Here is a 20,740-nt window from a genome sequence, read left to right as displayed (position 1 = left end):
TCTATTGTAAAGTGTGCCGATGGAGAGTGAAGGAAAAATTTGTTCATTTTTTTTCAAAAAGTTATGTTTGTGTTTTATGGAAAAGTTAACAAGAGAAAAATTCGTTTCTTGAGTGATAATTTTGTGATTTGACATAAAAGTATTTTGTATGATTTTTACAAAGCTCATCTTTAAAATAACCTTCAACAAAATAAATAAAAATTACTTTAGACTAGCAGGCTAAAATACCGTATACAAAACAATGTATGTAATCAATCTCCCCCCAAAAAAAACATTTGCTTGAGTCTTGAATTCGTATAGCTGTCACTGAAAATAAGCACCGACAGTTTTATTTATATGTTCTTCGAAAACGAAAAATGTCATTGTCTGTAAAATCGAGCATAAAATCTCAAATTCATAAAACAACAAGAAACCACAACCAGTCAAAAACCAAGAACTGTCTATCATCTATCCATTACAGTATAATACAATATCATGTCATGCAATCCAATCAGAATACAGAACTACAGCATAGGGTCTGTACAAGTACTCTCTCTCTTATATATTGCCACATGCGATAGTCAATGTTCAATCACAAATCTTTACTTTATTATTTGCCATTCTGGAAACAAGCAACTTTTGCTGTCTTTACGACGAATAGCATTTTTCCCAAAAACAAGAGAAGCACGATTAGGTCGGGATCAGGTCTTGAAAACTTTTTCTGATACAGTATTCCAAATATCACATCATAGTATAATCGAAGAAAGATCTTGCATTCAATGAGTCCCCATCCTCTTCTACTCGTTTTCTGATAAAATAATTATAAACTTCTATCGCTCACGAAAACTCCCGATTTTATACCACGTGATCCACTCTGACCAATCAGAAGCTCACCGAATCCTGCGTTCATATTATGAACGCGCCCTTTCCCTAAGCCAGTATTCCAAGGCAAACTTAAAATCCGTAAATATAAAAAAAATAATAAATATAAAAAATTATTGCCATAAGCCGTGTGTCCTAGCCTTGTGAATACGGGCTTAGTTAACTAGGCTAGCTGTAAACCAGAACATAAAATATCAAAAACTAGACTGTGAAATAGTTTACAGCCTGGATATCCAGGCTAGACTTTCTGCAGCAGACAATGTTTACAAGCGAAAGTGCATGCGATTTGGAATGTTTATCTTGTTTAGTTACGTCACTTTTCAAAAATGGTAGATTTGCTGCGGAAAAATTTTCAGACGGAAATTCGCCGAAATTCTTGGAATTCTAATTGCGATGGGGAACTTCCCTTGCGCCACGCCATGGTCGCATGGTCACACCCATTAATTTCAAAAGCGACGAAGGGGAAATTTGAGACTCTTGAAATGAAGCCACTTAAAGCCTGTCTAAATATAATTTGCAGCAGAGACAAGAAGGCTTTAACTTTTGATAGAATTCGAGATATAGCGGTTTTTAACCTATACTAGACGTTACCTTGTTTTTTTCTAGTCCTACGCAATCAACGTTATTTCCACTTTGCGACTTTTTCGAATATGTTGTTTGGAGCCCAGGTTTTCGGGCTCCAAACAAAATCCCAGTTTTTGGTAAGGTACTCGCTAAGCGGGTTTGTGTAGTGGAAATTTACAAAATTTGCCTTGTCCGGGGGCAAACTCGCTCTGTTCGAGGGTAATTTTGAATGTCCAGGTGGTCAACTGATGCTTGTCCGAGGGATTGAAAGTCGAAAGTCACAATGTCCGGGGTATAATATTTCCTCAAAATGCTTTATCCTCCAACCCCCCCTATTCATTTTCTCTCTGGTGAAGCCCTATATGCTGAAAGCTTTGGCCAAGATAGGGTTACTAAAAATTCTCCATTCTTCTGCAACCTATACCACCCCCAAAAAAACAAAACAAGGGGAATGAATTACTCTTCCAAAAATCCCAGAAAACCCAAAAGTCTGAAAAATCCAACAAATCTCGAAAAAGTTACTAAATAACAATAGAAATTTAAAATCCATATAAAAATCTCTAAAATCTTTTGATAGAATGGATTTTCATCATCATCATCATCATCATCATCATTTATTTGTACAAAAACTTCCAATAGACCTTTTCATAAATTACGTCACGTCACGAACATCACTTGCCTCGTATTCAAACAATTACCATGGTGATTATGTTCCTTGAGACATTAACTGATTTTTTTATAAATACAAAGTATTTTTAATAAAATCCTCTGGAAGTTAATCACCATGGCAATAATTTCAAAACGAGACAAGTGATGTTCGTGATGTAATTTACGAAAGGGCCTACTATCAGTGTAAAAACTTTGAAAGACAGAAATAAAATTTCTTGAAAAGAACTTATTTATATTTTTGGTTTGCGGCATAATGTAAAATAAAAATGTACAAAATCGATTAAAACATTCGATATTCTTGACCTTGTCTCCCTCCCTCATATCGCTAGAGCGTTCGTTTTTTTTCCTTTTAAAGTTTGTCATTACTTCGACTCATTATCCCGTCTTGCAGTGTTTAGATTAACTGAACATTATCCGTCAATACTACACATATCTCCTTCCGCTCACTCGAACAAATGAAAACATCTCAACGTTTCTTCTTTTTGGATTTTCGTGGAGGCGACGGTTCTCGTTTTCGTTTGGAGTGTTTGGAAGAGGGTTGAATTATTTCACGTTCTCTTTCTCGATCGTCTGAGGGAGGAGGAAAACGAAAATAAAATATAACATTGCCTTTGATAACCTTATAACATTGAGTTTAGCGGAATTAATCATTCTATCAAAGTACACTTACCTTACAGTGTATTTCGAGGATCTTAAGAGACCTACCCTTAAGGGCGGCCCATGACGTTAGTCACCCTTTTCCCCCGAGAGTAAGCCGCCGAAAGATGTAGTACGAAAAATAAAAATGAAACTAGAAAACAAACACAAACCTCGTTTAGCTTCTTCTTCGAGTTCACTCCAACCTTTCCCACTCGATTCATCGCTATCAAAATCGTCCTCGTAATCTGCAACAAGATGAACATGTTAAAATAAATAAATTTCTACCCCCTAATTTCTTTGGCAAATTTTGGTACCCCCTCAAAAAAAAAAGGCATTCAGAAAAGTTGGGGTATTAAAAAAGGAGGAGTGCAAACTAGTTTTTTAAACCTAAAAGAAACCCAGATTTTCCGATTCTTACCGGAATCATCAATATCGGATTCATCATCACCGGAATCATATTCTTCGTCCTCATCGTCATCTTCGCTTTCTTCATCGGATTCGGGAACGAATTCATCATCGTCCTCATCGTCATCATCCTCGGCCTCTGCTTCGTCCTGTGATCGGGAAAATATCGGGATTATAATCGTTTAGTCGGGAATCTATCGGGATCATTATTAGTTAATCGGGGAACATATCGGGTTCATTATTGGTTAATCGGGGGATATTTAGAGCATTTATTTCTAAATTGAGCGTTTTAGAAATTTGACTGTTCTTAATGTTCTTAATAAGGGAAAGTTCATACATGACAAAAATCACTAACAGTACCGAATTTATTTCTCAAGTTTTTCTTTGTAGCTTTTTTTGGGAATTCAAAATAGTTATTTATTTTGATATTTATTGTTATACCTCACATCATTAATACCTCACATCATTAATCTGACATTTTAGCACTGGCCCCTTATCGTGGAGGAAAGAAAGTTCACAAATTTCCGGAATTTTAACACATGAACACATGGATAGTTTTGTTCCCAAGCCAAATGTGTCAAACAAAGGGTTTCTAAAAACATGAGCACAAACCTCGCTATTAGGCTCCAGGAAAGACCATCCTCCATTCTCAAAGAAGTCCTCAGGATTGTCATTGATGGTCTTCATAATTTTGGTCCAGTTCAATGATTGGATGCCTTCCGTGTATTTGATATCACATGAACTAAAAGTATGAGATGAAGATAAAACCAAAGATAAAACTAGCCTTAACAAGCTTCATGCTGAATGAACCTACCTGAAGATTGATGTAATAAGACAATTGAAAAATGAAAACAATAGTATGAAAATGCAGAATAATACGAGAACAACTCGAGAAATTCATGGAATCCGTCTATTATCGGCTGTTCTGGCGATTTTTAGAAAGTTCCTGTACCAAAATCAGTTTCATTGAAAATTGAACCATGCTTAATCGTGGACATTCTTATAAATGATGTTTTTGTTTGAAAAAACAAAGACATGAAACGAAAAAATCCAATGAAAATCTGCAAAAACGGAAATTTCCGGCAAAAATTTTTCTCAAAAATCGGACTCGGCCATGTTTTGGGCATTGTTAATACGCTTCTTTGAGCAAAATATCAGAAAAAACTAATGATAAAATCTCGAGAAAGTGCCAAAAAAACAGTTTTTCCGGGATATTTCCGGCATTTTCGGCCGGAAAATCTTTTTTTCCGAAAATCGGGCTCCGTCATATTTTGGGCATTGCCATTTTGCATCATTGTGCAAAAAATCAGAAAAAAACTAATGAGCCAATCCCGAGAAAAGCTGGCAACAGACGAACGAACGGACGGACGGACGGACATGGGTTAATTTAAAGGACCTCCACCGGGGTACCCGGAGGTAGGTCCAAAAATTAGTAAGTATCATTCACCTTATATCCGACATCTTAACCCTTTAAGTGCCAATGTCTTTTATATCAGACATGGGCTATGTAGGAGGTCTAACTCGTAGGAATTGGATTGGGCTTCATGGTCAAGCAAAAAAAAAACAATCAAAAGTGAGTCTTTCCAGCGAGATTTTAAGGCAAAAAATAAATAAAAAAATGAAAAAATTTGACAAAAATCCACTTTTTTCAGATTTTGACCGTTTTTTGACCATTTTTGGTCAACGAGTGATCCAAGAACCTCCAAATTTGGCCCTGCTTTACTTGATTCTGTTCTCCAGCGAATTAATTTTAAGTTTTACCACTGGTCACCTTTCCATCATTCAGACAGGTCCGCGCAGACTCTAAGCTATCCAAGGAGCTATGAACAAGCTTCTAACCCCTTCTAGATCCGGAGATATAAGCCTTTAAAGTTTGAACTAGCAATTTTCTTTAAAAAACTTAGAAAAAAATGACCGTGGCACTTAAAGGGTTAACGTAGAGAAGCAATGCCTACATTCCACGTGTACATGTTTATTATAAGAACAAGCTATATAAAGAACATAAGGCTTCTATGGCAAAAATGGTTACAAAAAGTTACATAAGAACATGCTAAGGACTCAAAAACACTCAATTTCTTAAGAAATCAAACAAAATACTCGCTAAATAGTGAAAATAAGAATATGTTAAGAACATTTTTAGGCTGCCAACTCATAATTATAAGAACATCCGAGAAGTTTTTGGATGTTTAGGATGTAATATAAAGAAATGATACTTTAGAATATCAAGGTTTTCCGATTCGACTCAACCAATACATAGATGCGTTTAGATACTTAAGATTTTTTGCAAATATAAATTTGCTATCATCGTGCGAGTCTTTCAAGTGAAAAAAAGAGGAGAATTCATATGACATTCAGTGTAGTATTTAGATACAAATGGGAGGGTTGGGGGAGGATATTAATACTCACTTCAGCCATTCTTTAACGGAATCGAGAGAGGTCATTGGAATGGCACTGATCATCGAGACTTTGCGTGTGTATTCTTTGAAGACGAAAATCATGTCAAAATTTTTCATGTGAAACTATGGGAGAAGAGAACAAAGCAAAAATCAAAGCTAGTATATAGCTACTGCTAGTAACCACACTTCTGCCTTTGCAGTGGTTTCTTTTACTTTTTCGTTTTTTTAGCCTGCAGGTCCACATCAGTTTTTACTGCCAATATATATGGAATTGTATATAATGTATTGTAATATAAGTTTGTATATAAAACCTAAACTGCATTAACAAATAAATTAATAATAATACAAATAACATAATAATAATAATAATAGCTCTACTCTCTACCGAAGAAAAATTCGGAGACCTTTGAGATACGTTAGCCATATGTAGCAAAGAGACTAAACGGATCAACCAAAAATTTCCATTTATCTTTTTGGAGAAGAAACAACTCATTATTCCACTTGAAAACGCTTGAAAGCGATTGCTTATGACGCTTACAAAGCATTTATGAGATTCTTTAAATAGTTTGATTGGCGAAGTTTCAATAATACGGAAAGAATGACATAGGGCAATCGAGAGGTGTAAATTTTTAGCGACCCTCGTTTACTGATTTTGGAAAGGCTCTTCTTCTCTATGGAAACAGGGGTCAAGGGTTCACACAATGAAGGGACACCAATAAGAAAAGTATGGTAGGAGAAACTTCAAAATAATCAATCGAAAAATGTAGGGCAATTGGGGAAGACCACCTACCTGTACTCTTTCGAAATGAACCAATTCTAAATCGTCGAGTGTGATGATAAAAGGGGGTTGTTCAGTGAAGCTGACCACGCAATGTGTTGTGGGTTGCAGTAACACTGTACTCTTAAATGGAACGCCTGAAAATCTAAATAACGAAAAATCCTGAATGAGACATCTGAGTTGACCGAAATCATCACGAGAAAAGGTTTCGTAAAGAAATCGTTTTATTTTAAAATATTATACATTTGATATCTATGGGGGTTAAAGCTATAAAAGGGTGTTTCCGACCTAAGTTACATCTTTTAAAGTTACATCTTTTAATGTGAAATATCGCAAGTTCTATGACCCGGTAGCTTCTTGATAGTTCAAATTTTAAATGTATCTTTGAAAGATGAGATGGGTCACCTAACTTAGTCAAAAACATATGTACCCATGCAGCTGCAGCAAAGGATCCGGTGAAAGAATGGCCTAGGGCAATGGAGAGGAGAACATCACAATGGAGAACATCACAGTGACTTACCCAAGTTCTCTGAAAGGTATATCAAACTCGATCACACCATGCGTCAAACCTTCGATTTTCTCGATGAATGTTTTGAAAGCACTTTTTAATCGAGCACGAAGTTCACGCTCAGCCTAAGAGAAGTAAAACTGAATGCATGAATGAATAGGTAACCGTAAAAGATCGAGAGCAAATGTAAGATATTTCGGTGTAAGATTAATAATTTGAAAATGTTCAATGTTTCATCATTTTTTCAAACAATTTGACCCCCTCCTATTTGACATCACTACCCCCTTGATACCTGGCCCTTCTAATGTGTACACACAGCCTGGATGTCCGATATCCTCAATACCACCCAAATAAATTTTTCCTGAAAAGCCTATTCTACCTCTACCCTGTGAGATGAAGATTTAACTCCAGCCTTTATTCATTTAGCACGGTCAGTTTGATCATTAAGATTTAGCAAGGAACAGCAGTTTGATCATTAAGATTTAGCACGGAACAGTTGCATTATTCGTGATTCACCTAATAGCCGTTCCCGCCCCGCTAATTAATTTTTGAGAAAATGTTTTTGGAAGTTCCCTCTTTTGTCCTAATTCTGCTGTTTTAGACTCTTTTTAAAAATTTTCCACCCAGGACATTTTTATTCCAACCCCCCCCCGCTTATTAAGTTTTGAGATGTTTTCCAAGCCCCCCGCTTATTCCAACTCCCCTGGCTATTAGGTACCCGAGATGGCTTTTATCTAGAAAAAGGAAAGATGAAGTGCCTACCTGTTCGGCTGCTAAGTCGTCTCTGTCTCGCATATTATGATGACCTTTACCTCCCAAATCTGTCACCAACTCTCCAACCTGAAAATAAAAAGATAATTGAGTTTATAATACAGAAAGTAAAACATGGAATATGGAAGAACTCAATCAACAAACACTATCAAAACAATTCTCTCTGGTCTGCACATTACCTGATATATTGTGAAGGAAAGGAAGGAAGGAAGACTGTATTGCTTCAGAGACCTCTACAGACTTGATGATGAAAGGAGAATTATCAGCATACCTCAGTAAACATCTGAACGTCACGATATTTCTTTTTGCCAATGATTATAGGATGCTAAAATGGAGAAAAATGATTTATCAAAGCCAACTCAAAAATGAAAAAAAAACAAACACACAGAACTACTTCATAAAGTGCATACTGTCATAAGAATGAAGAAACTTACTTTTAAATGAAAGTGAAGAACGATGATCATCTCGCCATCACACGGCTGAAAAAGGAGAGTAGGTTTGTTTACGAGGTGTGAATCAATACCGAGTTTATTTATGTGTGTTTTTCTGCGACGGAGACGGTAAGGTTCTAATTCAACTAGATCCTGACCAACTGAGGACGACGGTAAATCAGTACTTTTACCGTCCTCAATTTTGCGGGTCAGAGCTGCGGGTTATTCCAAATCACGTTAGTCACTTTATCGTTCTCAAAAGTGCAAATACATAAACTCGCTAATGAAGCATGTATAGACGAGTTAAACTCTTTTTCCGGTTAAGTTATGTATTCAACTTTGTAAAGGTCATTTCACTGATCGAGTCTCAATAACAGCTTCCCATTGGATAGACGCAAAAAAAAAACCAAATTTTTGACCAACAGAAACACACTGGGCCCAGAGGACAAAAGTTTGGAAATAGGGAGTGGGAGAACAACAAGATAGTATTTCTTACATTTTTTGTATTATTAAGGCATTAGTAGAGCTCTAGGGTCACATTACATGAGTTAGAAAATAGTAAACTTCAAATTTTGACTTTCTTTTGAGATTTTTCATGAAAATTGAGATTTGTAGCTTGGAAAATGCAGGCAAAATTTGAACTTTTAAACCGCTAAGTGTCACATCGAAACTCCAGCATTTTTGGAAAGGTTAGTGTCTGTAGTTTTCAAAACATATATGGTTTGATATGTGACACTTAGCGGTTTTTGAGATATTTGGACATTTGTGGTCACCTTAAGCATTTTCGTGATGAGAATTTTGACTGAAAATTTGAATTTTTTCTCGTTCTTGGATATTTATACTTACTTTTAAGCAATTTCCCTTTAGAATATAATGTCTCTAAAGGTTATCACACAAAAGAACTGATTTACAAGCTGAATTTAGATCAGAATCTTCAAAAATATGCATTTTTCACTTTTTTTGATTTTTCATCAAAATGTGGTTTTCAGTCAACTTTGGAGCCACATAACTTGAGTTACAGATCAGATACAGACTTGAAACTTTGGCATCTTATCAGAAATTTATTCAAGATTCCATAAATCATATTATTAAAGCAAAATTTTAACTTTCGTTTTTTCCCTATTTCCACCTCTGGGCCCACTGTGTAGAAAGGTGTTATCAGAGCGCAATGGTCCTTGATTACCCATGATTCCTTTTGACCGTGAAATGGTCTATTTATGAGGCAAGAAACAATGTAAACTCTACCAGACAGTAAGCTTTGTCTAGCAGGAAGGACACCAGTGTACAAATTCACTCCTTTGGGTCAATTAAACATGTAGCAAAGTTAGATTACAGATATACAGGAAGCTGGGTTAGATATGAAGTTACCTGGAAGAATGCGTGTTTGACGTTTTTGTATAAGATGTCGATTTTATCCCCTTTTATATTTTGATATCGGAAACCTTAAAAGATAAAAATAAAATACTGGATGGTCTAGAAAAAATGTCCAAATTGCTCTTTAGATTTCAACAAAAAGTATCTAGTTTATATATTTTTGGACTTGAGAACGAAAGATTGGCTTCAAAGAAATAAACTTGAATAAAAACAGATTTTTTCCGGGTAAACTGGAGAATCCATAGCTCAAACTCGCACGGGGAGGGGGGGGGGGTGAAAACTAAGAAAGGGGTGCAAACTATGCGGGAACACAAATTTGTTCGAGTTAAGGAAATTTCGAGTTAAGGAGTAAGGTTGATAAGGCACAGTTAATTGGAAGGACGAGAAAATTTGTTCGAGTTAAAGAGACTCTACTGTATAATACTTTTCTCTACTGTAGTATACTTTTCGATGAAAAACTGACGTCGAAAATTGAAATTGGTTTTGATGTGAAGTCTAAGTTTAATACGGTCATGTTTTAAAGTATTATTGTACAAAATCATCGATAAAAGGTGCATTGAAGTTTCGTCAGCCAAAAACAATTCATTGTTTAAGTTTAGAAGCGGTTTTTGATACTCCAAGTTTGATTAAGAGAGTCAAAAATATTATAATACCACACAAAACAAAGAAAGTATGACAATTACCATTCACGTGAGCCTCCAAGCTTCCCTGCAAAAAAAAGGAAAGAAAATTGTGTTAAAAAATTCAGATCGCCATAGGCGAGTTATAGTACTTAGGTCGTTGTAAATGAAATTCCAAAGTGTAGCAAAGTCAAGGAAATTTTTTAAGGTGTTATCGGATCGAGTGATTAAAGCCTAGATGAGCAAGAACTTCCGAAAGATTAAATACAAATGTATTCTTTAAAATTCTGGGAGGCACCTACATCTGTCTTTCCGATTAAACGGCCTAACAAAGCAGACACTTACGACACATTTTCGACTGGTGAGCTGCGGTCTGACGTACAAATCTCGTAATTTTGGGTTTCCTTTCCCTTTATGTAAGATCAAATCTTCTTGTTTCACAACACCCTGCAAATGAAGAAGTTTGGGATTAAGAAACAATGCTTAAGTTAAGTATTACATAGAATTTAAAAACACTACATTATTATCCAGTAATATCGTAGTCTAGCGTAGATAAGACATCGAGTTTAAAAATATCGAAAACAACAAGGCAAGAAATTTGGCGTATCTTGATAATTCTTGGCCGAGCAAAGTTTCTGCTAGCTTTAGAAAAAAACAATCAGTGTCAAAATCTTTCCCGACCTCTCTTTCTTTTTCTTCAGCGGCTCTTGTTTTGTATCTCTTCTGGACTTCTTTGATCATACGTAGTGCTTTATTCAAATTTTCTGCTGGTGGGTGACTTTCTCCTGGTACTCGGATGTTCGAACTACGATATACTCTGGAAATACAAATGAAGTCATTGATGATTTGATTTGCATTGGAAAAAATACAACATTTTTATACTTGAACGGATGAGCTTAGAGATACTCCAAAAATACGAATAAATACAGTCGTTGAAATTTATATGTCTAGATGTAGGAGCTATCTATTGTTTTTTTAATGCAATTATAGCTCGATAGTATTAAACAATTATGACATATGGATCATCTAACAGCCTTAAAAAAGGTTACCCTATATCCTTCAATTTCCCAAGGAATTTCATTAAAAGACAATCTCCCTGTTTTCACTTACAATTCTTTGACGAATGTGGAGTCAGGGTTAGAGAAAATGTTACCATCACTACGTCCATATGAGCTGAAAGTAGAATTGGGAAAAACATTCTCAAAAAAAATTCACAAGCAGGTTCAACACTTTTCAAGAAAACTAATTTACACAGCTTATTGCTACAGAAGAATACGAAAAAAGCTTTCCTTCATAGGAAACCTTGATTGAATGAATGAACGAATATGCAAATAAAAAACCCGACTTGGTAAGCCTTCAACTTGACTCATCTATTATGATCTTTTCACAAGTAATTTAATCGTTAATAAAAGAGTCATCACAAAACCATTATTGCTAGAATTACCTTCCAGGACAATAGAAATTGATTCTAAGGTATGAAGAATCTCCCTCCACATTCGTGCTCACATTCTGAAAATGATAGAAGTGGACGAGTTTAAAGATATTTTTATTGATATGGAGAGGAAGAGCGTCTATTATATTGACAAAGAAGAAGACAAACGATTTGCGCTTGTTGCGACGTGGAGGTCGTCCTTTAAAGCGTTTTATGGGACGACGCTTCTCCTCCCTTTAAGAAAATAAAGGGGGATCACTTTTTGTAAGAACTGCCAAAACAATTAAAAATCGTAGGGAAAGTTCATCACAGGCGAGCGGGTGAATGAGCGGCCGTAGGAAGAAGTGAGCTCGTTTGCAATAGATTGTAAGACTTATTCCGAAGATAAATAGAAAATACCTTAATTGTAGAAATGTGGAAAGGAGTTGGAATTCCGAACAGAGGGAGAATGATAGCTTCGTATTTTCGATCTAAAAAGAAACCAAAATAAATGAGAAAGTAATTTAGTAAATATTGAATTCATTTCTTTCTTTTGTTTATAATCTTGGTAGTAGGCATCAGGGGAATAGTATTTTAATCTTCCTTTTTAATTCTTCTACTGTTGTTCAAATATGGTATTTGAGAACTATCAAGGATCACAGGTCCCTGGATAATCGAAAAAAACGACACCCTCCCCTAACTTCAGTGTAGGTAGAAAAGGGAGCCTTTGGGTTGCTTTCTAAGGCAACAACAGACAATAATTCGAAATTCAATCTGAAAGCTTCACAACCAATGGAATCACTACTGACCAACAAAGATGGTAAGCTCTTGGACATTGTTGTCTCTTGGAATCAAATTATTGTTCTTGTATGCCACAGTGTTTCGCACCGTCCTATGTAATGAAAAGATTTATTTTGTAACTGTCTTAATGTAGTAGTTCATTGTGTTTGAAACGTGACTATTCTCTATCAAAGTTAATATTTTTCAAGGATAAATAAATGTCTATAGCGTGAAAACAACTAAAGAAAAAATTCCATTAAATTATTTATTCGTGAAAGTTTATAGGCATAGTGATGTAGTGGTTATCTTTCTCGACTCCTGTACGGGGGCTAGAGTTTAATTCCTACTCGGTACTACGATTCACTTGACAAGTGAATGTACCTTCACCCAGATCGACCAAATACTATGTGAGAGGAATCGGTATACTGATACAAGAATATGGGTAGGAATGCAAGGCATTTTATACGGAGTGGTGACATTACTCGCCGAATGAAACTACTGATACGTTATGGCTGTGCTGTTTGGCGAGCACAGAGTCGATGGCGTTTGTTTACTAATGATTTTCTTATCCTAGAATAAGAAACTATCGCAACAGTGGGATCATCCTTCATCTGTCCTTCCTTTCTTTCAGAGGCTTTATAAAGCACGTAGGACCCACCTGATGAATTTAACCAATAAGCTTATGGATTCATCTAAAGAAGACTCGATTTTATCATATAGACCGAATATAATCACACCAAAAATGCACCAAGGATACTTACTTTTTATCAGAATCATTATCGTTTTGCTTATCAAGCAACCGCCTCTGAAATCATAAAGATAAAAGAGATTATTTCAGTAAAATTTGCACTTTAATGATCCCGTCCGAATCGTTATTGCTTTTTTAAAAGAGAAGTTGGATTATCGTATCTTCACAGACTTTGCATCTTGGGTTAATATTCTCCGAGACTCGTTGAAATTAAATACCTTGAAGAAACTAATTTCTGCTGTTTTGGATATCTACCGTTTACATCAGTTCCATAAAATACAATTTAAATTGATTTTGGGGAAGGTGTTAATAATAAGATCCCACAAAAATAACAACACAAAATTAAGTTTCACGAGAGTTATTCATACATTCAAACACAAAGAACAGGAAAAATAGCATACCCTGGCTTCTTCGTTGATTTGTTGGGCAAGTTCTCTTTGATGGTCTTTGCGTTTGATTTCAGCGGAAATATCTCGTTGTTTTTTCTCGGGCAAAAATTTTTCGTCGATTTTTACTTCGTCTTCTTCATCTTCCCCTTCTTCAGGGTCCTGTGTGTAAACAGTTTGAAATATGTAAATCCGAAGACATTCGCACTTACGTTCCAAGTCAACAAAGAAAGCTAACTTGGACATCTTGCTCGACAATCAAACAAGTGTCTCACAAAACGACTACTTTTCGATCTAAACAAGTGAACCAAGGTTGGTAGGCCAGCTGAGACTCAGTTCATGAAGAACTTACAATGTACAATAGATCAATTCTAAAAAAAGCGCTTCAAAGAAAAAGATTGAACATGATCGATTAGTATGACCGATCGCCGACGTCATTAAAAAAATGATCCGGCTAAAGAAGACGCAGGTACAGGTAGGTTAAGAGTACTTATTGTATACTTATTGTTGAATATTTAGACTACACAATATATTGGAGAACAATATTCAATGTACCATACAAGCTAAATAAAAGGTTCTCAATCAAAAAAAGGTATTTTCTTTGTGTAAATAATCCCCCTGATTTTGTTGAAATATCGTAAATCGAGATGGTAATACCATGGAGGTGTTAACAATTTGAAAGTATTATGAGGAATTTATAATTCTATAGTACTATAGTACTATAGTAATATAATAGTACAATATATTACCAGCAGTCTGACAATATATTGTATAGTGTATGTAATTTGCAACCACAACTCTACCTGGCGTCAAACCCCGCTCTTGATGCGGGTACCCCTCCGATCAAAGGTTCCCTATTATTCGTCCCACAAATCTTACTAACGAAGTCTTGGTTCTATGATTTTTTTCTTTAAAAAAAGCACTTATTGCAAGCTATGATCTATATTACAACCAATTTCAATGGTAAAAAACAGAAAATTACAATTGATACTTACTTACTATTATATCAGAAAAATATACAAGAGGAATCAAGTCATCAGAATTTCGAAGTAATGCTGAGCAATGTGATATGCTTAACCTACCTTTAGAAACATTCCGATATTTTTCATTTGTTTTTTTGAGGTTGTGAGAACAATGGCAGCAGTGTCCTTATCACTCACAGCCACAGTTTCACCAAGGAACAATGCGTACACTTTATTTGCATTTTCTTTGGCACTTTTATTCTTCAAGTTGGTGAAACCAAGGCTTATGTTAAACACCATTCCTGAAAAAAATAGGTCAGATGAGAACTGGCTGCCAGGCTGGATAGATTAGTGATGCATGGTGTCATAATCTAAGATCATAATGATAATAACTTGTCAGTGACGTGACATTAGTCCTTTTGCCTAATATATATAACACTGAAAACACTCAAAGAGTTGTGTAACAGATCTCTGATGTATTATTCCCAAACGTGAAGGGCTTAACCTTTTTATAACAACATTGAATTGAAAATTTACCTTTTCGTATTTTTTGATTGTGTTTTTGATCGATCAATAAAGAGCCTTCACGAAATTCAATGCCAGTAGCAAAACTATGAGTAAAATCGTTAAAAAAGACGCTTAGTCAAGAAATATTTGAGCTGGCTGTAAAGGTGCCTGGAAGAAATCATCTGGCTTTTGTCGACTTATTTGTTTTCTGTGTGAAAAATTAGAGCTAATCTATACAAATATAAAGCTGCATGCTGCTCTTGCACAAGCAATGCAAATAGTTTACTTGGACCATAAAAAATGTAGACTATTTGTTTTAATTTTATTTTCATCATTGTGCTAAAGATCCAATCCTGAGAAAAGCAGACGAACGAACGAACCAACGGACATGGGTTAATTTAAAGTAGGTCCCAAAAAACAAATTAACAGACTAAGTCTGACTAAGTGTGGATATTAGGGGTATGCAGGATTAAAAAATTAATTACCCAATATTTTTGACGAAATTTTCTTTGAGTTCTGGTTTGGTTTTCTCAACTTGTTTGACTGCTGAAGCATAAACCTCTGACAACTTTGCACCTAAAGTATATGAAGTAATAAATCTAAGCTAATTCTGGAAACAAGAGGAAAGCCGATAAAATGGTAGGTTAGCCTTTCTAACGTTGATAAGACTGATTTCTTAGATTTTAGTACTGGTACTCCTGCTTCAAAAGCTGCTTAGGAAAAATGTTCTACAGTCAAAACCTTTGTATGAAAAATCGTTATTAACAAACCTGGTTTTAACTTCCCAAGAATAAAGTCGAGGAGAGTCAGCAGATAATTATATAAATCTTGTTGCTCTTGTGTGGGTTCAACCATTAATGTCCGAACAATATTTGAACAATAAAATTTGTACCGGACACCCAACGAGCAGGTGATCACTCCAAAATTTAATTTTTCATCAGAGCTGAAATCACAATTAGATGGATAAAATATGTTATTGTATCAGATATTATGGCTATGTAAATGCCATTAAACTTTAAAGTAAAAGATATGAAAAACTGTTTTAGGTAAGCTGGTGCAGCAATTTTACACAAAAAAATGTTTTGCCTTGTTTAGCCTAGGAAGTTGGTACAGAACCAATAAAAGAGTGTGAAATACTTTACAGTATGTATGTATTTTCAAGGTTTATTAAAAGATTTAAAATTCTTATAAAGAGATTTTGAGATTTTATAACAGCAAAGAAAAGTAGAAGGAGTAAGAATATTAACCTGACTGCGCTGAATTTCAGGTTGAATTTCCCACCACTTTGTATAATGGGTGAATAACACATTTCAACCTAAAGGGAAATAAATGACATGGTTAATATAGGTTTTCTATGACATGATTTCTGGGTGTAACACCACTGCTTTCCAACACAACCAGATCTCAAAAATTAAAATTTTCAAAAAATGAAGAAAACTTCAGGTATTCACCAAAAGAACAAGTGTGCCCTAAATTTCAAATCGTAACATTTTTTTCAGGCTGCCCCAAAGTAAATATATGGGAGAATTAAAACTTGATCAAACCTGATCTGGATCCATGCCTTGGCCAAGATATTTTTTACTGTCCAATGCTTGTTCGATTTGATCAGCCAGTTTAGAGTGTTTGACACTCTTTTCTTCGTCAACAATCTTGACAACTTGTTGTTTGAAGAATTTATCAAAGAGAACTGAAGTGACGTGTGCAGCCTTCTTTATGGTTGTGATTTCATTTTCGTCTTTGGATGACATAACATAAGCCATTGATGGAGAAATATCAGTCTAAATATAAGGCTACAGGTTATTTGCTTTGATCTAAATGAGTCAAATATGGCACAATAGCGTAACTTAAATTAGATCCTAAATTGAAGAGACTGATTATGGTATGGGGTGACTTGAAATTAAGCAAGGAAATAACAACAGAAAATTCTTGGTTAGTTTGAGCTTGTATATACATGCTTACTTTTTCAAAACTGGCATCTTCGTATACTTTTTTCCATGCTTGTGAAAAATCACCTGCAAACTTGTCTTTTACAAACACACCAACTTTTTTACCCTAAAAAAATGAAATACCAGTTTCTCATATCCTGTAGGGAAACCTTTTTTACAGCAACATAAATCAGAAAAAGAATTGCTGAAAACTTTTGTGCTGAAATTTCATTTGGAAGGATGGTCAAGTTGTTCCAAACAAGCAACATGCTGAATGGACATACCTGAGATAGATAGTCGGAAACATGCTGAATGAAGATGAAAATGGATTAAAACAGTTCATTTTTATGAACCTGATGATGGTATGAACACCGAAAAGCTTACAGACAAATAAAAAGTTGTTACATGAATTTTTAAATTTTTGCTTTAATACAATATGACATGGCACAGCATAGAGATATGTAAGCTTGAAAAACATGATGAAGCTTGTTTCACACTGGCTTTTTGATGCATAGTGGGCAGAGGGGTATCAAGCCCCCCCCCCTAAAAATGGCATCCCCCCCTCTTTTTTTCAACCTTTTACGAACAAACTCTTACAATCTTCATTCAAATGAATGGAAATATAATAATTGTTGAGAAATTTAAAAATGAATGGAAAACACTCTTTTGCAAATTGCCAAATCTTCCAAGCCCCCCTTAAAAAACTCCCCTCTTTTTGTCCAAGCCACCCCTTTTATTTGAAATTTTCACAAGCCCCCCCCTTCTTTTACATTCAGTAAAATTCTCAAACCCCCCCCCTTTTTAAAGGGGGGGGGGGTGCCCACTATGTGATGTTTTACTTTAGAGGTTAGGAGCCATGCTAATTTTTGGGCACAAACAAAAAACAATCCTTTCTTTCATGTAAAGATAACTCTAGCTCTTCAAAGATAAAATCTAATGAAGCAACTTCCACAAATCCAGAATTTGGCCCAAATTTGGCTAAAACTCAGGAAAAACTAAAGAAGGAATTTCACACAAACTCCACTTTTAGGCACTTTTTGGCTCAAATTTGCCACAAATACATATTTTTTAATATCGAGCTCCCTCATATTTTAAACATTGCCATTTTACATTATTGTGCAAAAAATCAGTAATGGGGCAATCCAGAGAAAAGCTGGTGACAGACGATTGGGCGGACAAACGCACAGATGAACAAAGGTTAAATTAAAGGCTGAAAATTAATTACCTCTGAGGTAGGTGCAAAAAATGAAAAGGGTTGAAATTTGTTATCATTACCTCTTTGCTCTCTTTTATACTATTTATTAATGTCTTGAAATTCTCAGAATCATTGTCTCCCTAGAAAAGGAAAACGAAAACGAAAATGTAACTCTTTGCTTTTCCATAAATTTTCTTTTGTTGGAAGCAATGAAAGGTGCATAACACTAGAAACTAAAATCATTTGAAATAAAACAGTTGTACAGTTTCATCAAAATAAAAACACTACCTTATTTCTTAATAATAAAGTGATTGGTGGGATGTTCTCCATTTTCTTCTGTCCATCCTGGACTGGCTTCAGGAACTCTATTTTCTTTTTGCTTGCCAAAAAGTAGATATGTGATTCACAAAGAATCATCAATGTGTCTGTCAACTCATAACCAAGTAGCCATTGCTAATGAAGACAAGGAGGAAACATGCATTGTTTCAAATACAGAAGAACCTCCAATTAGCAAACACCATTGGGGAATAGGGTTAGTGTCCGCTATAAATTAGAAGTGTCCACATTTTAGAAACTTTTCAAATCTGTGCTCCTAATTTTGGTATAAGGGACTTTTTTAGGGGTTATTAAGTATGTAAAATTTTGGTCCAAAGTGCTTTTCTAGAGACACTAGAACATGGAAGAACAAGAGTGCAACAATTTAGTTTTTATGAATCATGGTAGTCTTGAGGTCCCTGTAATTTATCATTTTTATACAGTAAGCAAATTCCCCGACTGGATAAAGGGAGCGCTCCAAACGTCTATAAGCAATTTTTTCAATGAAACTTGGAAGTTTTTAAGAAATAAATAGTTTCAATAGATTAAACCTGTCTAATTTTTTAAAAAGTCTGTGACAACTTTGACTGTGATGTCCGCTAATTTGAGAGGGAAAAGTAGGGTTTTGGTCATTTCTTGCAAAAAACTTGGTCCGCTAATTAAATGTCTGCTTTTGGAAACCTTTTCAAGAGGATTTGACTAGGAAATGGCTGTGGAAAATAAAATTGTCTGCTAACCAGCAGTGCCCACCTTTAAGAGTGTCTGTTAATTGGAGGTTTTACTGTATCATGTTTTTGAGAAATTTTCAGAATGAAGTCAGTTTCCTTTTGAATCTTAAAAAATGCCTATCCCCCAAGGATCTTGGACAAAAATAGCTAAGAAATCAGAAGAAATATATGTGAAATATCTTTAGAGAGAGAAAGCGTAATAGTAAACTTTCTTTCCTCTTTTTGACTCACACTACTCTAAGAGAAAACTTCCTTTCATGAAGACCAAATTTCATAACAGTGCTTGAAAATAATCTACAATATATATACAAGCCCCCCTTCTTAAACTATAGCCCCTTCCTTGCTATCCCTGCCTTTTTCATGAAAATTTCTGATCTCCCAATTCTACATTTTTTCGGAAGGTGTCATCCCCCCTTAAAAAAAGGGGGGACAAACTATGATAAGCAGGAGTTATTTTTACACTATATGAGAAGACTATGTATATTACCTGTAGTGCAGTTGATTTGCTATATATAACATCTTCATCTTGTCCCACAATTGAAACTAGAGCATCAACTTCAAGTGATGGGCCATCTTCTCCTAGTCCCTTCTAAAATATAAGTTATTAGCATAAATGAAATGGGTGAATTGCAGAAAAATGATACAATGTCCCATCCGTAACAGGCACTTTTTGAGGACTCATAACTCAATCTTGGCAAATGCAATTTCTAAGAACTTGCAAACTTTACTAAATATCCTTCCTTGGAGTGTTATAGAATTATTTTGTTACAGCCTCAATCTTGAGAAAAATGTTGCGGATGGGACAAAAAGTTTTTCACTCATAGCCAGTACATGTAAAGTGAAGAAAAATAATACTGCTGCAAAATGCATGTAGTTCCCTATAGTTTATTGGCTTGATACAATTAGAACATTAAAGTTGTCTCAAAAAATGAGAAATTAAGACTTACTTTGTGCCGTTGCAGACAGGACAAATTTTTGGACCGTATTAGTTTTTACCAATTAAAAAATTCAGAATAGATTATTTAAAAGCATTAAATGTTTTCACGGAATAAACCATTTAGTATGTCACAACAAAGCAAAAATGGGGGTTCTCTAGTTCCCAGATCTTGATTTGTAAGCATAAATCGTGGTTTTGTTGTGGACAGAACATTGTATGATTTTTCTGCATTTCACCCAAATAAATCTAAACGCTATAAAAAATTTTTCCCACCCGTGATAATGATTTTACAATAGCGCACCGTGCTGAAACTAAAAATAGATTTTATTTTTGACATACCTTAAGGGAAGAAATTTTTGCGAGAAGAAATTTCGCGAATCAGAGTTTCAAAATGGCAAATTTCGCGGAATTTAATTTCGCGAATCAGCCGATTTCAAAAGTTTCACGGAATTTAATTTCACAATCGAGAAATTTCAAAAGAATTTTTTTTACATATTTTCATATTTTTCATATTTTTCATTGATTTCAAGACATATTTCAGTCACATTAACAAACTTTAACAACTAAATAATAACATCAAATATGGATGTTTCTATGATAAGTCTATGATAACTTCATCGCCGTCTTCTTCCTCCAAAAAATCGAATTTTGCGGAATTTAATTTCGCGATTTAGCCATTTTGGTGTGTTTCGCGGAATTTAATTTTGCGAATTACGCCCAAATTTGCGAAATTAAATTCCGCAAAAATTTCTCGATGTATTTGTACGGGTTTAAATCCCATCAACTCTTTTGCACGTTAATTCCATCATTTGACAAAAGAAATATAACAA

The 20,740-nt window shown here is 35.0% G+C and overlaps 1 protein-coding gene across 1 annotated transcript; it reads right to left on the bottom strand.

The window, feature by feature from the left end:
- Positions 1–2,305: 2,305 nt before the first annotated feature.
- LOC136799177 (FACT complex subunit SPT16-like) lies at positions 2,306–19,843 on the bottom strand. Its single transcript, XM_067055866.1, has 31 exons — positions 19,805–19,843; positions 19,461–19,562; positions 18,219–18,383; positions 18,011–18,070; positions 16,770–16,862; positions 16,355–16,588; positions 16,058–16,125; positions 15,581–15,753; positions 15,296–15,386; positions 14,841–14,914; positions 14,424–14,605; positions 13,357–13,503; positions 12,969–13,012; positions 12,237–12,319; positions 11,848–11,918; positions 11,461–11,525; positions 11,127–11,189; positions 10,698–10,833; positions 10,362–10,463; positions 10,080–10,104; positions 9,391–9,464; positions 8,026–8,070; positions 7,863–7,916; positions 7,583–7,660; positions 6,833–6,945; positions 6,325–6,457; positions 5,545–5,657; positions 3,751–3,880; positions 3,152–3,287; positions 2,904–2,978; positions 2,306–2,664 (listed from the first exon to the last, which is right to left on the bottom strand). Exons 1-31 carry the CDS (start codon positions 19,841–19,843, stop codon positions 2,561–2,563), a joined length of 3,072 nt encoding a protein of 1,023 aa, XP_066911967.1. The 3' UTR covers positions 2,306–2,560.
- Positions 19,844–20,740: the final 897 nt, after the last annotated feature.

Source organism: Clytia hemisphaerica, unplaced genomic scaffold, assembly GCF_902728285.1.
Source record: "Clytia hemisphaerica strain Z4C2 unplaced genomic scaffold, Clytia hemisphaerica genome assembly, whole genome shotgun sequence".
Classification (NCBI taxonomy): Eukaryota; Metazoa; Cnidaria; class Hydrozoa; order Leptothecata; family Clytiidae; genus Clytia; species Clytia hemisphaerica.
The sequence above is the reverse complement of the archived record's forward strand: the minus strand, read 5'-3'. Positions and strand labels throughout refer to the sequence as shown.

Bases quoted from the DNA above. Each gene is read 5' to 3' on its own strand.
- LOC136799177 (XM_067055866.1), bottom strand. From the start codon at position 19,843: ATGCATTTTGCAGCAGTATTATTTTTCTTCACTTTACAT. The intron at 11,526-11,847 runs GTATTTTCTATT...TATCATTTTCAG, and splicing joins TCCACATTTCTACAATTAAG to AATGTGAGCACGAATGTGGA. The intron at 10,464-10,697 runs GTCGGGAAAGAT...CTTCATTTGCAG, and splicing joins CTGAAGAAAAAGAAAGAGAG to GGTGTTGTGAAACAAGAAGA.